Below are 22,247 nucleotides of genomic sequence, written 5' to 3' on the forward strand. Positions count from 1 at the left end.
ATGAGGGACCTTTCTTATTTATAAGAAGTTCCAAAGAGAGCTAGTATGAGAGTCACACTTAGTTCTTAAGTGTGCAAATAGGAGCTAGTTTGCAAGTGCTGTATTATTTCAGTGCCACAACCCCCAAACTTGGCGTCAGCTAAGGTTTTTAGTTAAGGAGTAGGGGAGATGGTGAGGAAAATAAAGGGGACCATGTCAGAATACAGCCACACTGCATTACTTGTCTGAAATCATCTCTGCTCCACTGTTAACCCTTGGGTCATGTGTATTTAAATGACTACTTCTACCTGTGCTTTTCTCCTAGCAGAACATCCAAAAATCAACTCATCATTATTTTTCAATCAGCATGGTATAAACCATTATTATAAAATAGGACAGAGAAGGAAAAATATTTTGCACTGGAGTTCTACTGAAATTCTCTAAGAAAAAAAAAATAACAAAATGTTTTCTGGGGGACTCTCTCCCCCTTCTTCCCCCACCCTTTATTCTTGGTTTAAGATATTATGTTCATAAGGACAAAGGAGCCAAGATTACTTCATTTACCAACACATCTAATCCATAATATACTTCGATTTTTACCAAGCATGAGAACACAGCAACTGAGTAGTAGCTTTGCAAACTACCAAAGAAGCACCACTACCTTGCACAGGCTGATGTTAAATCAGCACTTCATAAATCAATCGTGCAGGCTTCTGCCCATTTAGATGATCTATCTCTACGCAGAATCGGTCTAACACTGGCTCCCACATGCATTAAAAATCATCACTCTGCTAGCCCAACTCACTGTTCAGACGGGTCTTCTTGAATGCAGCCTTTATTACAACCTCACTGCTGCTTCCTACACTGAAGGAATACCATGTTAAGTCAGGAGATCTTCTTTCTTGCTTTATTGTAATCAGGGGAGGGCGGGGGTCTTGCAATGACCCCAATACTGTTAAAAAGCACTGTGCTTTTTAACAGTAAAGCTTCTGGAAAACCCAAACAAAAGACACGTCACCCGGTGACGTCAGCCTATATACAGTTCTGTGTGGTCGCAGCACATAAGCAAATCCATTCTTGTGCCGTTTCTCGGAAAGGCTTTTCAGTAAATGCACTCATGCTGCTCCAGGAGCTCTTCTCTGCAACAAGCCGCCCATCTGCCATCAACAAGTTAAGACCAAGAGAACTAACGGCTGCGGAAAGAAGAGACTGAAGCTTTGATGACCAGCAGCAGTTAGAGGAGGAGAAAATTAATAACTTATACTGAAAACCTATTTAGGAGATCAGAGCATCACAAAAAATGAAACCAACGCTTTCCAGAGGAATATCCTAAGGAAAAAACAACTCACCCTGACGGATTCAATTTTACTGGGAAATCTGGGGACACAGAACAGAAAACCGATCAGAGGCTCCTGCATGTTAGAGCCTTTTACAGACTCACTGCGTTGAGTCTGACCACCTCGACTGAATGCAGCCTCCAACGTGCTCAGAAGAATGGGTAAGTCCATGCATTTATATGTTTTGTATAGTCAACAAGGAATCACGCTTTAAAAATAAGCCACGGAATTCACATTTTCTGAGAGAAATCACTGTCACATTTTTGGGTTTAGAGGTTTAGGTAAATGCATATACTGCTAACGATAGGGGTATGTTTTATCTTCTTTTTAAATGGTTTGAATTGTGTTCCAGAGATTATAAACAAGGTTAATTTTTCTGCAGTAAATGAAAAGTTACATTGCAGTGAAATCTTTCACCATAATGTTATGTTGTGTTTAATAGCCCATATGTTCTGCTGAAAAATATCCTATCTTCTTGTTTTCCTTAAATTATATTCTGCAGGCTTACATTTCAAGTGGCCATTAGGGGCCCCTATGCTGGCAGCAATATATGCAATGAGTATGGTTTTAAAAATGCTGCCTGCCCTGGGTATGGCGTGTCCACCCAAATGCCGCTGCGAGAAGCTGCTATTCTACTGCGACTCTCAGGGCTTCCACTCAGTGCCAAACGCCACAGACAAGGGCTCTCTGGGCCTGTCCCTGAGGCACAATCACATCACAGAGCTTGAAAGAGATCAATTTGTCAGCTTCAGTCAACTTACTTGGCTCCACTTAGATCACAATCAAATTGCAACAGTAAAAGAAGATGCTTTCCAAGGACTATATAAACTTAAGGAATTAATCTTAAGTTCCAACAAAATATTTTACTTGCCAAACACAACTTTTACCCAACTGATTAACCTGCAAAATTTGGACCTGTCTTTTAATCAGCTGTCATCTCTGCACCCAGAACTCTTCTATGGCCTTCGGAAGCTGCAGACCTTGCATTTACGTTCCAACTCCCTGCGGACTATCCCAGTACGCCTGTTCTGGGACTGTCGTAGTCTGGAGTTTCTGGATTTGAGCACAAACCGTTTGCGAAGTTTGGCTCGCAATGGATTTGCAGGATTAATCAAACTGAGAGAGCTTCACCTAGAGCACAACCAGCTGACGAAGATTAATTTTGCTCATTTCCTCCGGCTAAGCAGTCTGCACACACTCTTCTTACAATGGAACAAAATTAGCAACTTGACATGTGGGATGGAATGGACCTGGAGCACTTTAGAAAAGCTAGACCTGACTGGAAATGAAATCAAAGCCATCGACTTGACAGTATTTGAAACGATGCCTAATCTTAAAATACTCCTCATGGATAACAACAAGTTAAATAGTCTTGATTCCAAGATCTTGCACTCCCTGAAATCCCTCACCACTGTTGGCCTCTCTGGCAATCTGTGGGAATGCAGCCCCAGAATATGTGCTCTTGCCTCCTGGCTGGGCAGTTTCCAAGGTCGGTGGGAACATTCCATCCTATGTCACAGCCCTGACCACACCCAAGGAGAGGATATCCTAGATGCAGTCCATGGATTTCAGCTCTGCTGGAACTTATCAACCACTGTCACTCCCATGGCTACAACTTACAGAGATCCAACCACTGAATATACAAAAAGAATAAGCTCATCAAGTTACCATCTCGGAGACAAAGAAATCCCAACTACTGCAGGCATAGCAGTTACTACAGAGGAACACTTTCCTGAACCAGACAATGCCATCTTTACTCAGCGGGTAATTACAGGAACAATGGCTTTATTGTTTTCTTTCTTTTTTATTATTTTTATAGTGTTCATCTCCAGGAAGTGCTGCCCTCCTACTTTAAGAAGAATTAGGCAGTGCTCAATGATTCAGAACCACAGGCAGCTCCGATCCCAAACACGACTCCATATGTCAAACATGTCAGACCAAGGACCGTATAATGAGTATGAACCCACCCACGAAGGACCCTTCATCATCATTAATGGTTACGGACAGTGCAAGTGTCAGCAGCTGCCATACAAAGAATGTGAAGTATAATATCTACCCGTCATCAAAACTCACATCAGATAAGTAATCTATTTTACATAGTAGGGGGCTAAATACATATCTAATTTTTACCAATGGTGACATTAAGCCTAATTTTCCAAACCAAGTGGAGACTTAGTTTTTGAAGTGTTGAAGTATTTTTAATTTTTTAATGAAACCATATTTTAAGTGTTTAATGAAGCATTGCTCACATTAACTTGCACTCTTGTTGGAAAGTCTAAAATGCTTCAAAATAAGACATGTCATGTATGTAATTATATACTATTGTGTGTAAACATTTACACTAAGGTCTCCATTTGCTATTATTTTCTAATGAAAATAGTCAGGAAAGAAGCTACTGAACAGAAACAGATATAGATCAATACCTGTTTGATCATTGCTCTCCATCTCATGTAACACACTGGCTTGCTGCGAAGTTCTCTTGTATAATATGGTATTTACTCAAATCTATAATACTGCCAGTGTACGAAGCAGAATTATATGTATGCTAAAGACTGGTAAATACTGAACATTCTTCCTCCAGAATTTTTGCCTGATTTAGTAGACATTATCAAAGTCCACATCATGAAATCAGCAGTCTTTATATAACGCTAATAAGTTGAGAGACTATTTAATATATTTAAACAATGATCCAAGTGATTGTAAAAAAAAAAGTCTCATTACCATGAAATCAATACTAAATAATTACACTAACTTCTTCTCATACACCTCTAATTTGACACATAATGGAAATGTTGCCTTGTGGCATTTATACTATTTTAAACTAGTATTAAATTACCATTTTACTAATTAATTTACTAACTCCTATATTTACACTTATATGTGGAAAAAATTAGAACTTATTTGGGAGAGAAAAGAGATAAACTGAGCCAGTTTAACAATACTGACATCTTCCTTTCAGTTTGCAAACTCTCTCTCCTCCTTCCCAGCCTCTGTCATGATCCATCAAAGGCTGCCTTGACAAAGGGGTTAAACCACTTTCTTCTGCCTTTTTCTGATTTTTAAGTCTTTAAAGAGCCAAATTAAAAATAATTGGCTAGCAACAGGCACAATCTTGATTATTGTTATAATATAAAGGAACCATGAAAAAATCATTTTCTAAATGTTATATGCTAAATTTTGACCTTTCAATAAGGATACCCATCCTCATTGTGTGGTTCTTTCTAAGAGACAGAAAGAACGTATCACTGAAGTGAATCTTATGTAGAACATTCAACATGCCTATTTAGCTACACAGCAGTAAATGGAAGGCAGCACGAAGGTAAGAGGATGAAGACCAGAGAAAGATTTTTGAAACCTCGCTCTGGTTAGCTGAAGTTATTAAGCAGCGAAGAATGATCAGACACAATCTGCACAGACAGGGCAAAGCTCTGGGACCTGTGCTGAAACGGGAAGAGGGGGAGGTTCTCCAGTGTAAATAGAAACATCCCATAATAATAAGTGGTGACAATGCCACATTTTCATGCAGAAAAGAACCATAAGTATCAATTTCTTCTATGATTTTTATGGGAAAACTATGACATATTTGGGACTTGTATGTAAGTTATCAATTCATACAATTTTTCTACTAAGAAGGTTCTGTGTATGTGAAAAACTAAAATTAGAGCACTAACTTGATTTCAAGGGAAAAAAAAATGGACATTTTTGCAACTGTCATTGTATGTGAAAAGGCATAAATCCTCAGAGGAGAGAAGAAGGGAGGAAAGAGAGACAGAGAGAGAGAGAATCTTTTCCTTAACCTGTATGTAAATGTTCTATCCTTCATTCAAGGCATATTTTCTTTCCCAAGATTAAATTGAAAACATATTATGACTATAGTTTAGCCCATAAGATTTAATTATGAGTTTCATAATACTGCAAAGAGTATGTATATTTCAAAAATAATGTGTCTCAGTACCGTGAAAATATGCTCTACATTTTTTAATGTAGGTAGATTAGTTTGGCAAAGCCTCAGCCCAGTTCAATTTGCTTGATCTTAGGTGGTGCCATTTCATCTCCTGTTACAGCAGACTTTTTGGGCTTGCCTGAGCAGAGGCAGATTTTCTGGCATGGAGTGCATGCAGTGCAATACTTCCCCACAGAGGGACAGGATCAGAAGCCCCTATTACAAATGAGAGCTCCATGGGCTAAAATTTACCAACCCATTTATCAGGGTGGCCACAGCCATTTGTCAGGTGAGAAAGAACTGGTTCACAATACAACTTTGAGCACACAAGGTTCCATCAGCCCTGAACAATAGCAGAGGAGTGTTCTCATCATTTCAAACCACACCAAAATTTTTTTAAAATTTTGAGTAGAAGGGTAAGAAATATAAAATGGGAATCCCTACAGTAGTCCTAAAGGACACAGTTAGTAAAATGGACCATTAATTGGCAAAATCCTTAATGTATGTGGAAAAGCAAGCCATTTAGTAATTCAGAGGGAAGAGCACTGTCAAGGGCACAGAGGCATACTTTTCAGTTGAAAAATAACTGATTTTTGTTGCCCTCTACATTTTTCGTAATGCCCTCTGAGAAAAGTGAATGACAATGGCAAACAGGTATTTTCCTTTCTCATTTAAAGCACAAACTACCTTTTTAACTGCCTCTAGAAGGCAGAGTTCCATCTAATTGTTGCCTATTTGTATTTCAGTATTAGCACAGGTTTTAAAATGAGATGCTAGTCATCTGTGCTCTCTTTACCAGGGTGGAGAACTGGCCAGGGTGGAGAAGCATCACAGAGCACTGCAGATTCTGGTTACCACAGCAGGGTTGTTAGTTTTTTGGTGGGGTTTTATCCTCTTTTGTCATCACCATCCCCGTTTTCAAGGTTAGAGGAAAATGACTATCAAGAAGCAGAGAAACAACCACTTTCTTGGGAACACGGAAGGCTAAAGAAGGCTATGATAACTGTATCTACCTAGGAACCAAGAAATAGAAAATAGTTTGCAGTTGTTTCTACTCATTTCTGTAGCTTGTCAGGGATTTCTCACCTTTCTGGAAAGAGAGTGGGCTTGTAAATTTGCAAATCCACAAACAATTCTGACTTACTACCAGCATCAAAAAGCAAAGATACTAATTTTTAAGCCAAAAATCTGTACTAACACATGTAATTTCTTAATGTGCCTTAGTTAATTTCTGCACCAATTCAATGAATGGGATTGACTGAACTTCCCAACTCCACTAATTATTAAAATCCATCTGCTTATTCTAATGCTAGTCACCAAGAGCTAGACTCCATCTTCCCAATAAAAATGAGCCCTATGCAGCAGTAGGTCTAGATCCCCAAACACAGAACATAAGTATCATTTTCTTAAAGCATACTTCCTACACACAGCTATCAGGGGAAAATAGCTATAAATTCTCATTTCTTCTCTCTTCCTCTCTCTCTGAAGTATAAATAGTAAAAAAAAAATTCTTCTTTAAAGAATATTTGTAACAGCTGACTTACATGATCATGTTCCTAATACAGCAATACAGTGACAGACCTATCTGGAAAATCTGTTTTGGGACACACTTTTCATATCCCATTGGCTAAAGTGCTTGAGCCAGAAAAAGTGAAAGACAAAGAAGGCCATCCATGCACAATTAATAATTTTTCTCTAATCTTGGGCAAATTCATAATATTTGAATAAGGCCAAAAACAAACAGAAAATGATTCCTTAAGCTTTCATTCTGCTACTGCAAACATCTGGAAACCTCTGCAACTCCTTCAACTAACATTTTTTTCCTAGATTTTTTAAAAAAGCCTAATATATGGAATGTTTGGTGAATTTATCAACACTGAGACTTGAAACTCCAAGTACAGTCCAAACACATTGTGTTCAATCACCTTCAAGAGCCATGGGGGGGGGGCAGATGGGTTAGGGTGGGAAGAAAATACTGTTAAAGGGACATCATGGGGGGTAACAGTAAGTACGGTGTACAGGAAGTTTTGCTATTAAAACTGTGTGTACTGTAAAAAGTGAAGGTCTCTTTTTTCACTCTTCCCCAATAACTGATCAATGCTGACGTATGAAGACTGAAAACCCACTTGTGACAGATGAGAAACTAAAATGTTATGTGTGGTGTTCCTCTACAAAGTCAGATGTGTCTATTGAAAGAAGGCAGTTAGTCACCTATCTTTATTCAAAGGCAACACCAGGCTGAAAAGTGGTGAAGGGGCACCTCTTATGCAGTAAGAAGCTGTTGTGCCACAAGCCTTCACGAGTGGATGGAAAGTAGGGCTCACAGCCCTGGGATTGGCTGCTCCTCTCCTCTCCCAATCCTCTTGCACAATAGCCTGCCAACCAGTTACATGTACCTAGCAAGCCCCAGTACTTGCTCGGGCAGATGACATGATCACCTGACACCACTCCTGGGAAGCCAACAGATGCTGAACCACGCTGGGACCATGATGGGCCCTTTATGACCCGCTCTGCCTTGGAAGCCAACTCTTGGGTACGGACAGGAAAACAAAGGAAAGACATTAACTAGTATGCTTCAGGTGATAGATAAAAACACCGTAAGCCAGGAAGCTATGTCTGGGCAGCTTGGGGACAGAAACTGTCCTGTCTTCCAGGAGGTGACTGCTAAGAGTCTTCCATACTTGCCAGGATTCCCTTCCTGCATTCTGGCTGCACAGCAGTACTGTAGGACCAGACAGAGGAATGCACAAGGCCAATGTTTACCCAACACCCAGGGATGCTGGGACCAGACAGTCTGACAGAGCTCTCACATGAGGAACCTCAGCTATAACTAATGCAGAGGCATAGGGCTAGGGATATAGCTCAGTGGTACATTTTGCTTGCCTTGCAAGCATGAGGTCATGAGTTCAATTCCCGATACCACCAAAAAAACCAAACCAAACCAAACCCTAATGCAGAGTCAGGAAGCACAGCACACAATTTTACTGTCAAACTCATGCAGTTTGCACTAGAGGGCACAGGTGGTGGTGGTTTTAAGTTGCATACAAGGAAATTCCCACATATTACAGAGTTAATATCAGGACTTAACATAATTCTCCTATATTTTAATCTTGAACAATCCCATGTAAAGCTACATCTGATTTATCAGTTAATTTAATTAACTTTGCCTATATGTCCATAGCAGTCTTAGGTTCCCACCCAAATAAAGTAGATTTCTACAAGGTCTATTTAAGGAGACTTTTTTCCCTTTCTTTAAATACATTTAACAGCTGGGTACTCAAGTCTCCCTGAGAGAGACAAAATGTACTAAAAATTGTCTTTACAAAGGAAGACGAGGTGAAGGCCACAGCTATTCCAAACACCTGTCTTTAGCATGACTGTGATTTTCCTCCTCACTCACTAATGTTTTCAGAATATTCTTAGGGGACAGATTTTCAAGTTCCTCCTTCACTACATAAAGGAGGCATTAAAGAGTAAGAAATCTCCAAGGCAAGTACATGGAGGCATCTTATCCTGCCAAATTCCCAAACTAAAGATACACCCTCTTTCTCTCCATGGAGGCCTAACAACAAAGGCTAGCGCAGACCTCCAAACTAGGACCTCCTGCTAGAAATTCAGCATAAACAACCACCCTGCTGGGCGGAGGCCTGTAACTCATTCCTTATTTGGGTACTACCTTTTTTTTTTTTTGAGACAGGGTCTCCCTGTATACTTCAGACTGACCTTGAACTCACTATGTAGCTTAAACTGGCCTTAAATTCTCAGTGACCCTCCTGCCTCAGCCTCCTGAGTGCTGGGATTACAGGCATATACCACCACACCTGGCTGGGCACCAGATTTAAAACTGCAGCCCCAGAGAAAATGTCCACAGTCTTTTTACAGCTTTCATGAGACTTCACTGAGAACCACTGGGAAGAGATACACAAGAGTCACAATTAAATATGAACTTTACTAAACACTCATTCACAGTTGTGTTTAAAGCAGAATTACTCCATCTTTAGGAGTAATTTGGAGTAATCTGTTATTTGTACAAAGAGTTACAAAAGTTCTAGGCTGCTTTTTCCAAAGAAAAAAAATCAGGCAGAAACTAAACCCATGTACATTAGCTCACTTATTTCATTATAATGAGAACCAAAAGAATTCTTGTGATGAATAAAAACATTTTGCAAGGTGATATAGCTCAGTGGTAGATTACTAGCATAGTATGTACAAGACCTTGGATTCATTTCCCCAGCACCCTCCAATAATATATACATATACTTTTTTTTTTTAAAGCCAGGAGAAATATGTAATCCCAGCTCTTGGAAAACTGAGGCAAAGGAAGATTATTTGAGTTCCAGGAGTGTGTGACTAGCCTAGGCAACAAAGCAGAACCTTATCACAAAAAAAGAAGGAAAGAAGTCAAGCATGGCGGTGGACCTCTGTAATCCCAACACTCAGTCAGCCTGGGCTACAAAGTTCAATATCAGCCTAAATGAACTAAAGCAAGACCTTGCCTAAAAAACAAACCAACCTTACATTTAACCTAATTCTATGATCAAGAAAACTCAGAAGAACATATTCATATGTACAGAACAGCTGAAATAGGATGTTAAAAAAAGAATCCAATACAGGAATTTTTTTTTTAAATGATACTGGGGATTAAACCTAGGGCCTTTGCACTGAGCTAGGTTCCCAGTCTGGTTTCATTTTTAACTTTAAGACAGGGTTTCACTAAGTTTCTAAATTGCCCCAACTGGACTTGAACTTTCTTGCCTCCAGCTCCTAGAATGCTGATACTACAGGTAGGTACCACTATGCTCAGCTAACGCTGGGACTCTCTCCTTTTGAGACAGGGTCTCCTTACGTAGTTCAGGCTGGCCTCATTATAGTATATAGCCCGACAGGCCTTGCACTCACAGTTATCCTTCTGCCTCAGCCTTAAGAGTGCTGGGATTATAGGCAAGCACCACAGTACTTGACCAATGCAGAGATTCTTAACCCTAGGATCCTGGGTATGTTTGAGAGAATGTAAAAATCTCTTTATTGTTTGAGTTCAGAGATTTCACCAGATCCTCAAAATAAAAGGGTTAGGAAGCCCTGGTAGGATAACATAACAGTCCTTTCTAGTACCCATCAATGTGGCCCTGATATTCCTGGTAGCCAAGGCAAAAAAACTAATCCAACTTTCATCTGATAAAAATACACTCGTTTATCTAGGAGACAAATGCATAAGTACAAAAGTTTGTGAATTATTTATAAAATGGGGCCATTTTAAGATTAAGGAAAAATCTCAGTATTTCTAAGGAAGTTTTGTAGAACAGGTAGACTAGTGCATCATGTCAACTTGTGATAAGCAGCCTATACACATATGCTGCTTGCTTTATGATGACTTAACTTCTGTGTTGACTCAAAACTGGAGCCTATGAAGTCTACAAGAATGAATCAGAGGCCAGGCATGGTGGCACATGCCTATAATCCCAGCACTTGGAAGGCTGAGACAGGAGGATTGTTGAGAGTTCGAAACCAGCCTGGGCTACAAAGTGAGCTCAATGCCAGCCCGAACTGCATAGTGAGATCCTGTCTCAGAAAGACCAAAAAAAAAAAAAAAAAAGAATGAATCAGGACTGTCTTGGAGAACAATAGATCATGTTCCCTCCTCATGGGATCCCAAACTACACTGTTCTCATACATACACAGGATACCCAGAAAATATCTACTATATAATATTACATATCTTGTAGACTAGGAGTACAATTTTTTTTTTTTTCCGGTCTTTTTGAGACAGGGTCTTGCTATGCAGTTCAGGGTGGCCTTGAGCTCACTTTGTAGCCCAGGCTGGTCTCAAACTCACGCTCCTGCCTCAGCCTCCCAAGTGCTGGGATTGCAGGTGTGTGCCACCATGCGTGGCCTAGGAGTACAATTTAAAATCAAAAATATCTTCCACAGGCTGAGGTGTAGCTCAGTGGTAGAGTGCTTGTCTATCATGTGTAAATACCCTGGATCCAAATTTCCACTGCATGGAAAGAAACAAACAAAACAAACCACACCTTCCATTGTATTAGTAACACAGAGAATTATGTTTCATGCAGTATCTCTAGTTTCACTAATAATCAATCTTAAGTGTTCTCCTCGGTAAGAATCTAAAACAAGTAACTGACTAAGAAAGAACACATTTTAAAAGATAAAGCAATCATTAGTCTGAATAGTTGTTAGCAATTTTAACTGTCTTCAAAATTTAAATTTAAAACCATCTTATAAGCCATTTGAAAATCCACCTAGATTTTCAATAAAAATAAGTAAGCACAGCAGTTCAAAGGCCTGATTTACACTTGAAACTGATCCTAAGACAAATCTTACAACCTCTATGCCCTTTACCCCTAAAATAGAATTTACAACAGTAACCATAGGGCTACTTATTCATGTAAAATCCTAAGACTTGCACATAGTAAATATTCAAAAAAAGTTTGCTGCTTTTAATAACAACATGTGGAGAACTAACTCCTACAGATCCATCAGCAGAGAATGTAATCACACTAAAGACATATTAGACCCATGGGTTTATCCCTAAAACTTCCCACTTTCTAGACTTCTTTGTCTCATTAAGTTAATGTGCAGTACCCAAAATGAAGATTCACAATTAAACAGAGCTTTTAATAAGCCTCAACAAGCTGGTTATACTCTTCACATCCAATACTGATATAAAACTGACCACAGTATTTCACAGTCAAGATAACCCACTTTATAAAATGCATAATATCAGACATGACTCTAGTGTGGCTTTATGAATCAAAGCTAAATTTCTAAAGGTTCAGGACTCCTAATACCAAAATTCCTTCTAGGTAGGGTAGTCATTTAAAATCAAGTGCTACTTCTTAGATTTCTTGTTCATTAGAAGAATACATACTACCTTCTAACATAAATGGATACTCTTGTTTTTCAAAGGAAATAATCTCACTGAAGTTTCAGGTTCCGACTTCTACTTTAGGACAAGCTACATGACTGAGAATTAAGGATTACTATTATGTTCATTTTTGCTTAGGAAAAATATAATTTTTAATGTAATTTAGGAAGCAGTCCTTTCATTGTTGACACTGCCTAGCCAGGGATCAGAAGTCTCATCCTGATTGATTTAAAGGAGAACGGGTTTTATTGTTTGATGAACCATCATCTTTTGACAGCCTAAAAAAGACTATCAAAATATTAGCAAGTTTTATCTTATAACCATGTTAAACAAGTAGGGGCCAAGAAAGGTAGAATCTTTGTGAATAGTGGCTCTAAAAAGTTGTAGAAGTCCAACAAAATTAGGCAGCATTTGGCACAATATTTGTGTTAAGGTATTTACCCAAATACAACAGACGTTTTAGACCACAGAGATTCTTCCTTGTCAAACAAATCTAATGTCCTATTTTAATTATAATGATGGTCAAGGAATACAGTGGTACCTCGGTTCACGCTTTGGTGTTTGGCAAAATTTTTTGTTTGAAACTCTACATCAGGTGACAAACACTATTGCGGCCATCTTTGCCAAACTCACAAGTGTGGTGATCTTTTCCAAAATAGTGGAACAAATTAAGTTCATGAACCAAAGTATCACTGTACTCTAAATAAAGGTTCTACATTTTTGTGACCACTTGGGCCATTACATTTTATTATAAGGCTAAGAACCTGGATCTTGCCTCTTATTTTGTAGACCTGAAGACCTTCTGTAGTGACCAGGTCCAGAGAATATCAACATACAGTCTGAAATAGGTAACAGAGGGCAACAGGCTTACTAGCTAGAATATTTATATTGGTATTTTTATATAGACATATTAATACAAAAAGCCAAATCTTTTCCTGAAGGGTACTTAAAAGTACATTAAAATAACATAATGAGAATATACTAAGAGGCTGAAGGAGACATTTCTGGAAAGGCTTGTGACTGTAAGCCACAATGTTTTAGGTGCAGCTGGACAACAACAGTAGGGAGGGGCTGTTGCAGTGTTTCAAGCTCCCTTTTACATCTAGCCTAGCTTTCTGTTTTATATTAACTTTCTGCTAACATTACCCCAGCTTTCTGGTTATACTTTCCTGCTGCGTGTTTAAGGCCAGTGTTAATCAAAATCAATCAATCAATCAATCCATCCATCATCCATCTATCCACCCATCCCTCCATATTTGTCAAGGTCAGTTAAGGCTCCTCAGGGCTACTTTTGCAGCCATGTGCAGAGCTTCTTAGCCCTTTACCGGTTCTGTCATCTGCCAGGATGGACCATGGTCTTGCTTGACCATATGGTCTTTTTTTGAAACTGAGACATGAGATTAGGGCATGGCAAAGCTGTGGGGCGGGGGAGGGGGGGGAGGATGTTCTATTAATTATAAAATCCCAGGACACCTCTGCAGAACAGTTTCCAAAGCAATGTATGCAGCTTTCTCCAAAGAAGCAGAGCAGGTTTTCAATAGGATGGCCTAGACCTGACCTCAGCCTGAGGTGTGGCTGATACAAAAACAACAGTCTGCCCTGAGTTTCTGCCAGTGTTCTCTCTTGCATGGTGGCCGCCCTCATGCCCTGTGTTTCTTTTGCTAGTTTTACTTGGCCCAAACTCGATCGGTGGAACTTGTTCCTTTTCCTACCTTTCATAAAACTTTGCTACCGTGTGCACTTGTCTTGACCAATTTTTTGCTCAGGACAGAAAGAACCTAGAAACCCTCCCAGAAGGAGATTCCAGTGCACCAAAATTCAATAACAAAACCTTGGGCATACTCTCTTCTTTAGTGACCCTACTTTTTTGCAAATGAATACTGACTGGTTCCTGCCCTCTAGAAGGACAAACCTCCAGCTTGGGAGGTTGGGTGAGTCACCAGAGTTTCAGAATCTTTTCAGAGAAGTTGCAGCATCCCCTGGGTCCTGGCTGACCTTGGAGGGCAAGGACCAAAATGCTGGCTGTCTTCTCAGCCTCATTTTCTTCCTCAGCTTTGGTCTGCAAGCCTTAGTTGTTGAACACTTAGAAGATCAGTTACGCCAGTACTGAAGTGGGAGCAATATTATAATCTTTTTTGAATACTGAGCACTTTGAAATAGAAAGTATGACTAGAGAATTGCTACCTCCTTCATTAATCACGGTTAATATTAGGAAATATATACTTAATAAGCCAGACTTTTCAAGTAAAACACAACTTTTTCAGTGCTGGGCATGGTGGTGCATGTCTGTAACCTCAGCACTCAGGAGGCTGTGAGGCAGGAGGATTGCTGCAGTCTGAGGCCAGCCTGGGCTACACAGCCAAGACCCTGTCTCAAAAAACAAACAACAAAAAACCCCCACCATTTTTCAGCATTAGCTTTCAAAGGTCATGATCCTAGCTATTTAACAAAGAAAATTACTTTATCTCCTCTGTCATCCATAACTTTCCTCCATCTCTTAGTCCTCAGTTTGCTTTTCATGATGGCCTCCAAAACCCTGAAGAATTTTAGTGCAATGTATCAAACACTGAATAAACACTCACCTTCTAAAACAATGGGCTATCTGCACAATACTTTCCAATTCCACAAAACTGCTTGCCAGCAAACCGATTCTCTTGCCTTAGAACACAATTAGAAACAGCGCTCTGTGAGCTTTCTTCTCAGCTTACCCTTTGCTCTGTGGAGATTCAAGTTTAAACTCATCTGGCTTCCTTTTCAAGACACTATGAACAATAATCACCCTTTTAATAATTAGCACTTCCTCCAACTCTCTGACCAAATATAATTCCTGGCACCTTTCACAATTTAATATAAGCTGCTATTTTCCTGTTTTTATTTCAAGGCATGGAGTATGTATGAGCGTGTAGAAGACACAGTTGTAAAAATGCACAATTCTTGGGGTAGTAACAGGCAACCATCCTTAATTCCCTCAATTTTGTGAGAATTCCATGCAATCACACACAAAACACTGACCTTTCCTTCATGTGAAAGTATGCTCTGCCATAGTTTTTGCTAAAAACAGAGAAAGACACAAAGATGAGGCACTAGTAACTACTATTCCATCCTAGGAATGCGCATGTGCTCACATGTCAAGAGTTGTGTTCAGGAGAGCCCAGACAGTGCCACTCACCTCTGACTAACCTCTCTATTTGACTCTTGAAATTTCCCAAGGGAAAAGTGGCACTGAAAAAGGGGAAATGATCTGACATCCACAGTGCACTCCGGCAGCAACCGAGACCATCCTATCACCACATCTCCTTTCTTCTCCTGATAACCCCTTTGGGTCAGGGCGGGGTACAACTGCTCCCTGACACTTGCCATCAACTTGGAACAACAGACCATTCAGTCACTGAGTTAAAACTGCCAGTTAAGGTTATCTGTTGCCTACACGGACACATAACAGTAGGTGGTCAGGAATTTCCTCTCTTGATGCAGCATTTCTGATGTGCCAGAAAATATTACAATGCGTAAGACATACTGTCATCTAGACAATCTGTGCTCTTATAGAAGTGAATCACAGGTGGGTAATAAAGAACAGGACAAACTCCCAAGGGTTTATCTAAAGTCTGGATGACATTTTGACCAAATCTATCACACCGATTTATAACTGAAATTATAAACAGATGTACTCCATTAAATACACGTATCTCACTACCCAAAGCAACAACCAGTATCTTGAAGAACTAATGTTTTAAACTTTCTGGGTCAATCTGAACATTCACCCATCTCAGTTTAAACTGAGAGGGCACCTGAGGATTCGCTATACGAATGTCTCTATTCTTTATTCTTGATGGCAGGGGGCAGAGGGATGGAATCCCGGGGACTGAACCCAGGACTCTGCAACAGAGCTACACCCCAGCTCTTTTCTCTTTCATTTTGAGACAGGGCCTCACAATTGCCCATATAAGGCTCGTACCAGTAATTTTCCTGTGTCACTCCCCAGGTGCGGAGATTATAGGCATGCACCACATACCCAGCTCTTTATTAGGAGTTAGCATTTTGTTTTCGGGTAGGTTTGGGGGTTTGTTGGTTGGCTGTTTGGATTTCTGTTTGTGAGGTTTTGACAGGGTCTTACTATGTTGCTCATGCTGCCCTCAACTCAAAGCAATCCCATCTCAGCCTGGGATTACAGGCATGCACCACCACACCCCACTTAGTAGTAAGCATTTTAATGAATTGAATTATTGAAAACAACTAACATTTAAGAAGACTATGGATGGAACAACTGAAAAGGGATATGAGGCAACGATTAGATTCAATTTGTGAGCCAGGCACAGTTGCTCATGCATGTAATCACAGGTACGAAGGAGGCTGTGTCAGAAGGATTACAAATTTGAGGCCAGTTCAGACAAATCAGTGAGACCCTGGCTCAAAAAATAAAAAGGGCAGTGGTGAACCAGGTATGGTAGTACATTTCTGTAACCCCAGCGCTTGGGAAGCTGAGGCAAGAGGATTGCTGCAAGTTCAAGGCCAACCTGGGCTACAATGTGAGTTCAAGGCCAGGTGAACTGTACAATAAGACCCTATCTCAAACCAAACCAAACCAAACCAAACCAAACCAAACCAAACCAAATCAAAACAAACCAAACCCACCAAAAAGAAGAAAAAAAAAAGAAATATAAATATAAACGCTATCATCTAAAGCTTGAGTAGAAGTAGTTCAAGTTATGAACCTGGATGACACCACCAGAGTAATGAGCATAGAGAAGAGGATCACAGATCTGCACTTTCTCCTGAACTAGTTGAAGGGATTTTGCTGTTGGTTTTGGTTGCTGTTTTGAGACAGCATCTGGAGATGTATTCCAGGCTGGGCTTGAATTTGTGGGCAATCAGAAAAAGCAGACCTGGGGCTGGGTTTGGTGGCACATACCTGCGCCAGCACTTGAGAGGCTGAGGCAGGAAGAATATCCCGAGTCCAGGCCATCCTGGGCTGTATACATAATGAGTTCAAGCCAACCTGAACTACACAGCAAAACCCTGTGTGTGAGTGAGAGACAGAGAGAGACAGAGAGACACACAAGTTTTGAATTGGGTGTGAAGGGATATGCATGTAAGTCCCGATTACTTAGGAGGCTGAGGTGGGAAAATCTCAAGTTGGAAAGCCTGCCCGGGAAACTCAAAGGGAAAAGAGAAAAACATGTACAGTAATTATCTTGCCAGACAGGTGGTTTACATGGTATGTGTTTTTATTTAAACTCATCCAATAGAATAAACTCATCCAATAGTATGAACATTTGTACACATCACTGTATATGAAATTTACCTTTAAAAAGCTGATCTCTAAACCAGATATGGTGCACACCCATAATCCCAGCACTCTGGGAGGCTGAGGCAGGATTCCAAGATTGCCCCCAGCTTGTTCAATTAGCAAGACCTTGTCTCAAAATAAAAAGGGCTGAGGATGTAGCTCATTGTGCAGGCCCTGGATTCAAACACTAGTACTACCAAAACAAACAAAAACAAAAAACCCTTGAACTCCAGTTTAATGTTACATACACAGCAATGTTTAAAAAATTGTGTGTTTTCAACTGATGCTAAAATGCAGCAAAACAGAGACAGAAATGGAAAAATATGACAAACACAACCAAATATTAAGAGAACCAAGAAAGTATATACATATGTGGGTGCTCACTATATCACTTTCAACTACTCTATGGATGGAAATTTTCATAGTAAAATATTGGTGGGAAAAAATTTTAACTGTAATTTAGGATACTGGCAATTTAACACACTAGTCTCAAGTAGACATACCGTGCTGCATGGTTGCTAAGGGCTCCAATTCTGAAAGCAGGCTGAGTTCACAGTGTGGCCCGTCTACTTACTAGCTTCGATGTGACTGTTAGTGTGATAAGTCAGCTTGATGGGATTAAGAAACACTGAGGACAGTGATGGCAAACCTTTCAGAGCTTTCAGTGATACAAATAGCCCCATGGCATACGTGCCACCACTGACCTAAGAGACTGGTAAGCACACTTCTGGGTATGTCTATAGGTGTTTCCAGAGATCACTGGCATGCAGACCGGCAAACTGAGGAGGAAAGACCCACTTTGATGATAGGTAGAACCATTCAAATGGCTTACAGTCTAGATAGAATAAAAGAGAAGAGAGGAAATAGGTTCATGTTTTGGGGAAGGGTCCATTCTGCTCAAATGTCCATTCTTTTATGGACATCAGAATCCAGTTTCTTCAGTCTTGTAACACAGAATCAAGCCAGCAGCTCTTCAGAGAATGTCAGGGTTTCAGCAGCAGACCAGGGCTGCATCCCTTGATCTCCTGTTCTACCACTTCCAGCTTCTTAGGCTGAGCAGCTCCTCTGGCTCTCCAGAGCACAGACAACCTCTGCAAATTCTCCTGCCGCTGATACTGTAAGCTTACCCAATAAATCCCCTTGCATAATTATGCATATGTTTTCTATTGATTTTGTTCCTCTAGAGAACACTAACCAATACAGAGACTTTATACAAGTCATTGAGTTTCTTGTGTACCTTAACAATACCAGATTCATGCTTTGGTGATTAAATGAGTATGCATAAAGCATTCACTATTCCTAACACAGAGTAACCACTGAAGAATTTGTTCTTTTATTATGTTTGTGCTAGTATTATTATTAAATATTTTAAATCAATTCAACAAATACTTCTGCTTCTTTTATATCTACATTCATATACAAGTTGTGAAAGTGTTACATGATTGCCTTTAGGAGTTTATGGTTCCAAGGAGATAAAACTAATAATGTTCCATAAATGATATGAGAATAAACCTAAAAATATGAATTGAATAATGCCACAAAGACTACTTATTTTTAGAAAACAAAGAGGCCTATATATCCATCAACAGATGAATGGATAAAGAAAATGTATTTATACACAACGGAGTACTACTCTGCTATAAACAACGATAACTTTGAATAATTTGTAGGAAAATGGATGAAAATGGATTCACCCTGGCAACTTAGCAGCAAGAACCTGCCTCAAGATAACAGAGTGGGGCTGTAACTTAATGTGAGGAAAGGTCCTGAGTTTCTTCGGTTCATGAGGTGGGGGAAAGGACACAGAAACAGCTCGGCAAAGGTACAGAGGAGAAGGAAGAAATGGAGACATTAATTGCTGTGAGCTTGATACAGAAGCATGATTTCAATACAGCTGGGTGCAGAACAGTCAAAGTGACTAATCAAATAGATGACACCAGTGAAGTGCAGCAACTCTCAGCTTGGCCAAAGCAGAACCAAACAGGGTGTGCAGTGGGAGTAGGGAGGGTGACTGAGATTTGACGTGGTTGACAACAGCAGCCACTCAAGGTTTCTGGAGACAGTGGGAATATAACAATCAGAGTGGTGATTTAGGAAGATGCATTCTGGCAATGCTTCTTACTTTGAGAACAAAACAACTATAACATCCACACTCAGGAAAGGGCCGATGGCCAAGGAAAAGAGATAAATGACAGAGTAAGGATGGGCAACCGAAGGTCAGCTGAGAGGAACACATGGATCTTTCCCCAATAGCTGTGCTCAAGAGAAATGGGAAACAGTCTAAGAGATGGAGAAGAATAAGAAATCATTCACTCCTTAACATACACCAAGCAAGGCATGGTGGCGCACACCTATAATCCCAGCACTTGGGAAGCTGAGGCAGGAGGATTGCCACTAGTTTGAGGCCATAGTGAGTTCGAGGCCAGCCTGAACTATACAGCGAGACCCCCTCCCAAAAAAACAAATAAACAAACAATACATACCAAAGACAGTCTCGGAGTTCCCAGACTAACTTTCAAGTATTCACAATTAATCTCCAATCCAAAACTATTGCATTGCCTGAAGACACACAATCTCTCTAATACACTTTCACACTCACAGCTTTCTTTTCAAGCCTCAATAAGGACTTCCTCTTCTGAATTAAGCACAGAAATGGATAACCAATTTTTATTTTGTAGTGTATAGGCCACAGACAAAGGAAAAGCTCTAACTTAAGTCCTATTCACCCTAGTAAACTCTATCTCTTATTTCATTCTTAATCATGCATTCTAAAATATTAGCAAGGTAAAGTTTTAAGAACATTATTATAAGGTTTAATTTGTTACTTTCACATATAAAAGGTTCATCAATAGCTTCACTGTTAGAAATCTTGGTGGAACTGCTGGTTTTGTTAAAACTGTGTGGCAGAGCTGCCAATATAGTTTTCATAAAAGCCCCCCAGCCATTATCTACCTCCTATCTAAATAACAAAAACTGAGCAGGAGAAATGACACCTGAAGGGTTATAATACAGTGCTCCATAACAGTAACAAGTTTCAGGATTTCAGAACATTCCATTCCCTTACAGAATGTGACTGAATCATGTCTGTAGTTTCTTCTCCATAATCAAATACTTTCTCTTCCTTCACAAAGATTCTTTGGGAAATCATCATAAGAGCTCTTCAATATCTCAAGCAAAAGTACACACTTCTTTCCACATTTTCATTACAATGCAGACGAGCTAGTAACTCCAATGTTTTACTTAGGCAAACTATGAAAGTTGTCAGATGGCCAGAAAGTAAAATTCCACCTTAGCTTTTTATTTAACTAACCCAAGTGGGAAGCACCTAACAGAAATCTGTTCTTACTGCTTTTTTAGACATGTTCTCACCATGTAATTTAGGCTGGGCTTGAACTGGCGGTAATCCTCCTGCCTCAGCCTTCCCAGTTCTGGGATTATAACATTCTCTAACTTTTAAGAAGACGAGAGAAAAACTCCTTTCTGGTAAGTAGTGACAGATTAGAGACCTTATTTCATAAACCAAACACTGTTCGGAAGTGTAGGCTCCCCAAACACCTGCAGCCAAGTGTGAGCAACTACTACTGGTAACAGAACAGTGTAAGCTTATTCTTTTTTTAAAGGATAACTATTCAAGGTGCAAATGTTTAAGAAACAGGCATTTATTAAAAAAAAAAAAAAAAAACTTCACCCAGTAGTACTGGATTTTTTTCTCAGTGCCATGGGCTTCTACTGTGCAAGTTATTACATACACAATAGTGTCTGTGTATAAGAAACAAAGAGCTGGTTGGTCATTTTGCTTGGTTAAAATATAAAGGCAGCTGGGTTGGAAATGCAGCTCAGTGGTATAAGCACTTGCCTAATATGTGTGAAGTCCTACACTCAATCCCCAGCACCACAACAAGCACAAAGGTTAAAAAGCCAGTCATGCGTTTGCTCTTTGTATGCATCAGTTTTGCTGTTCACATTCTGAGCCCCAATATTTTTTCTCTCTGAAATGGAAAATATCTGGAAATGATTACAACGAATACTCAAAACTATGAAATGGTCTGTGCCTGTAGTCCAGCTGAGGCTGGAAGGGTGCAAGTCTGAGCTCAGCCGGGGCAACTTAATGAGACCCTATCTCAAAATACAAAATAGAAAGGGCTGGGGATGTAGCTCAGTGTGAAGATCCTAGGTTCAATTTCCAATACCATAAAGTAAAAACAAAACAAAATCATCAAAAAAAAAAAAAAAAAATACAAAAACCTGTAAGAACTTAGTGAAAATATATTCAGTGCTGGGAGGTATATAAACCACAGTAAACTCCGTATATAAACCACAGAGTAAGAAATATCTCTACATACACAGGATGGCATTATTATATAAGACACCAGTACCTTTTGTAATGAATAGTATCTACACAGAAGAAGAAGAAAAGGAAAGGTTACTGAAAATAGAGAGGTTTCATGGGAGGTCCCCCCCCACTGGGCAAGCCTATTGCGTCAAATTGATTTATAATCTTTTATTCTATTTTCACTGTCCTATGTAATTTCTATGTTTTAGACTACTGCAGTCTGAGAGGGTTTGTCAAACTGTTCTTTCTTTTACCACTAAGTTTCTCTTCAGTGACGCGTGGTAGCCCCTTCATTGAGCATTTGTTCTGTCTTTCCTTATTTGGGAGCCCTCAAGCAATTACACTTTTCTCTTGGGTCTAACACTGTGTATGAAGGCATAAGCACACACGTTCAGGTGGGGGCAAAATGAAAACAAATAGACTCACATCAAGCAAAACCACTACTACTTACAATAAAAAAAAGTTATTATTTAGCTAGTGTCCAA

The 22,247-nt window shown here is 39.7% G+C and overlaps 2 protein-coding genes across 3 annotated transcripts in view; one reads left to right on the forward strand and one right to left on the reverse strand.

The window, feature by feature from the left end:
* The window catches only part of Ctnna1 (catenin (cadherin-associated protein), alpha 1, 102kDa), a 161,869-nt gene that overhangs the window by 43,560 nt on the left and 96,062 nt on the right, over window positions 1-22,247 (reverse strand). The gene's annotated exons all lie outside the window — the stretch shown is intronic.
* Window positions 792-7,316, forward strand: Lrrtm2 (leucine rich repeat transmembrane neuronal 2). Its single transcript, XM_005382088.1, has 2 exons — window positions 792-1,477; window positions 1,819-7,316. The coding sequence occupies exons 1-2, from the start codon at window positions 1,474-1,476 to the stop codon at window positions 3,363-3,365; spliced, it is 1,551 nt and encodes a 516-aa protein (XP_005382145.1). The 5' UTR covers window positions 792-1,473; the 3' UTR covers window positions 3,366-7,316.

This window comes from Chinchilla lanigera, unplaced genomic scaffold (genome assembly GCF_000276665.1).
Source record: "Chinchilla lanigera isolate Chin_1 unplaced genomic scaffold, ChiLan1.0 scaffold00017, whole genome shotgun sequence".
Taxonomy (NCBI): Eukaryota; Metazoa; Chordata; class Mammalia; order Rodentia; family Chinchillidae; genus Chinchilla; species Chinchilla lanigera.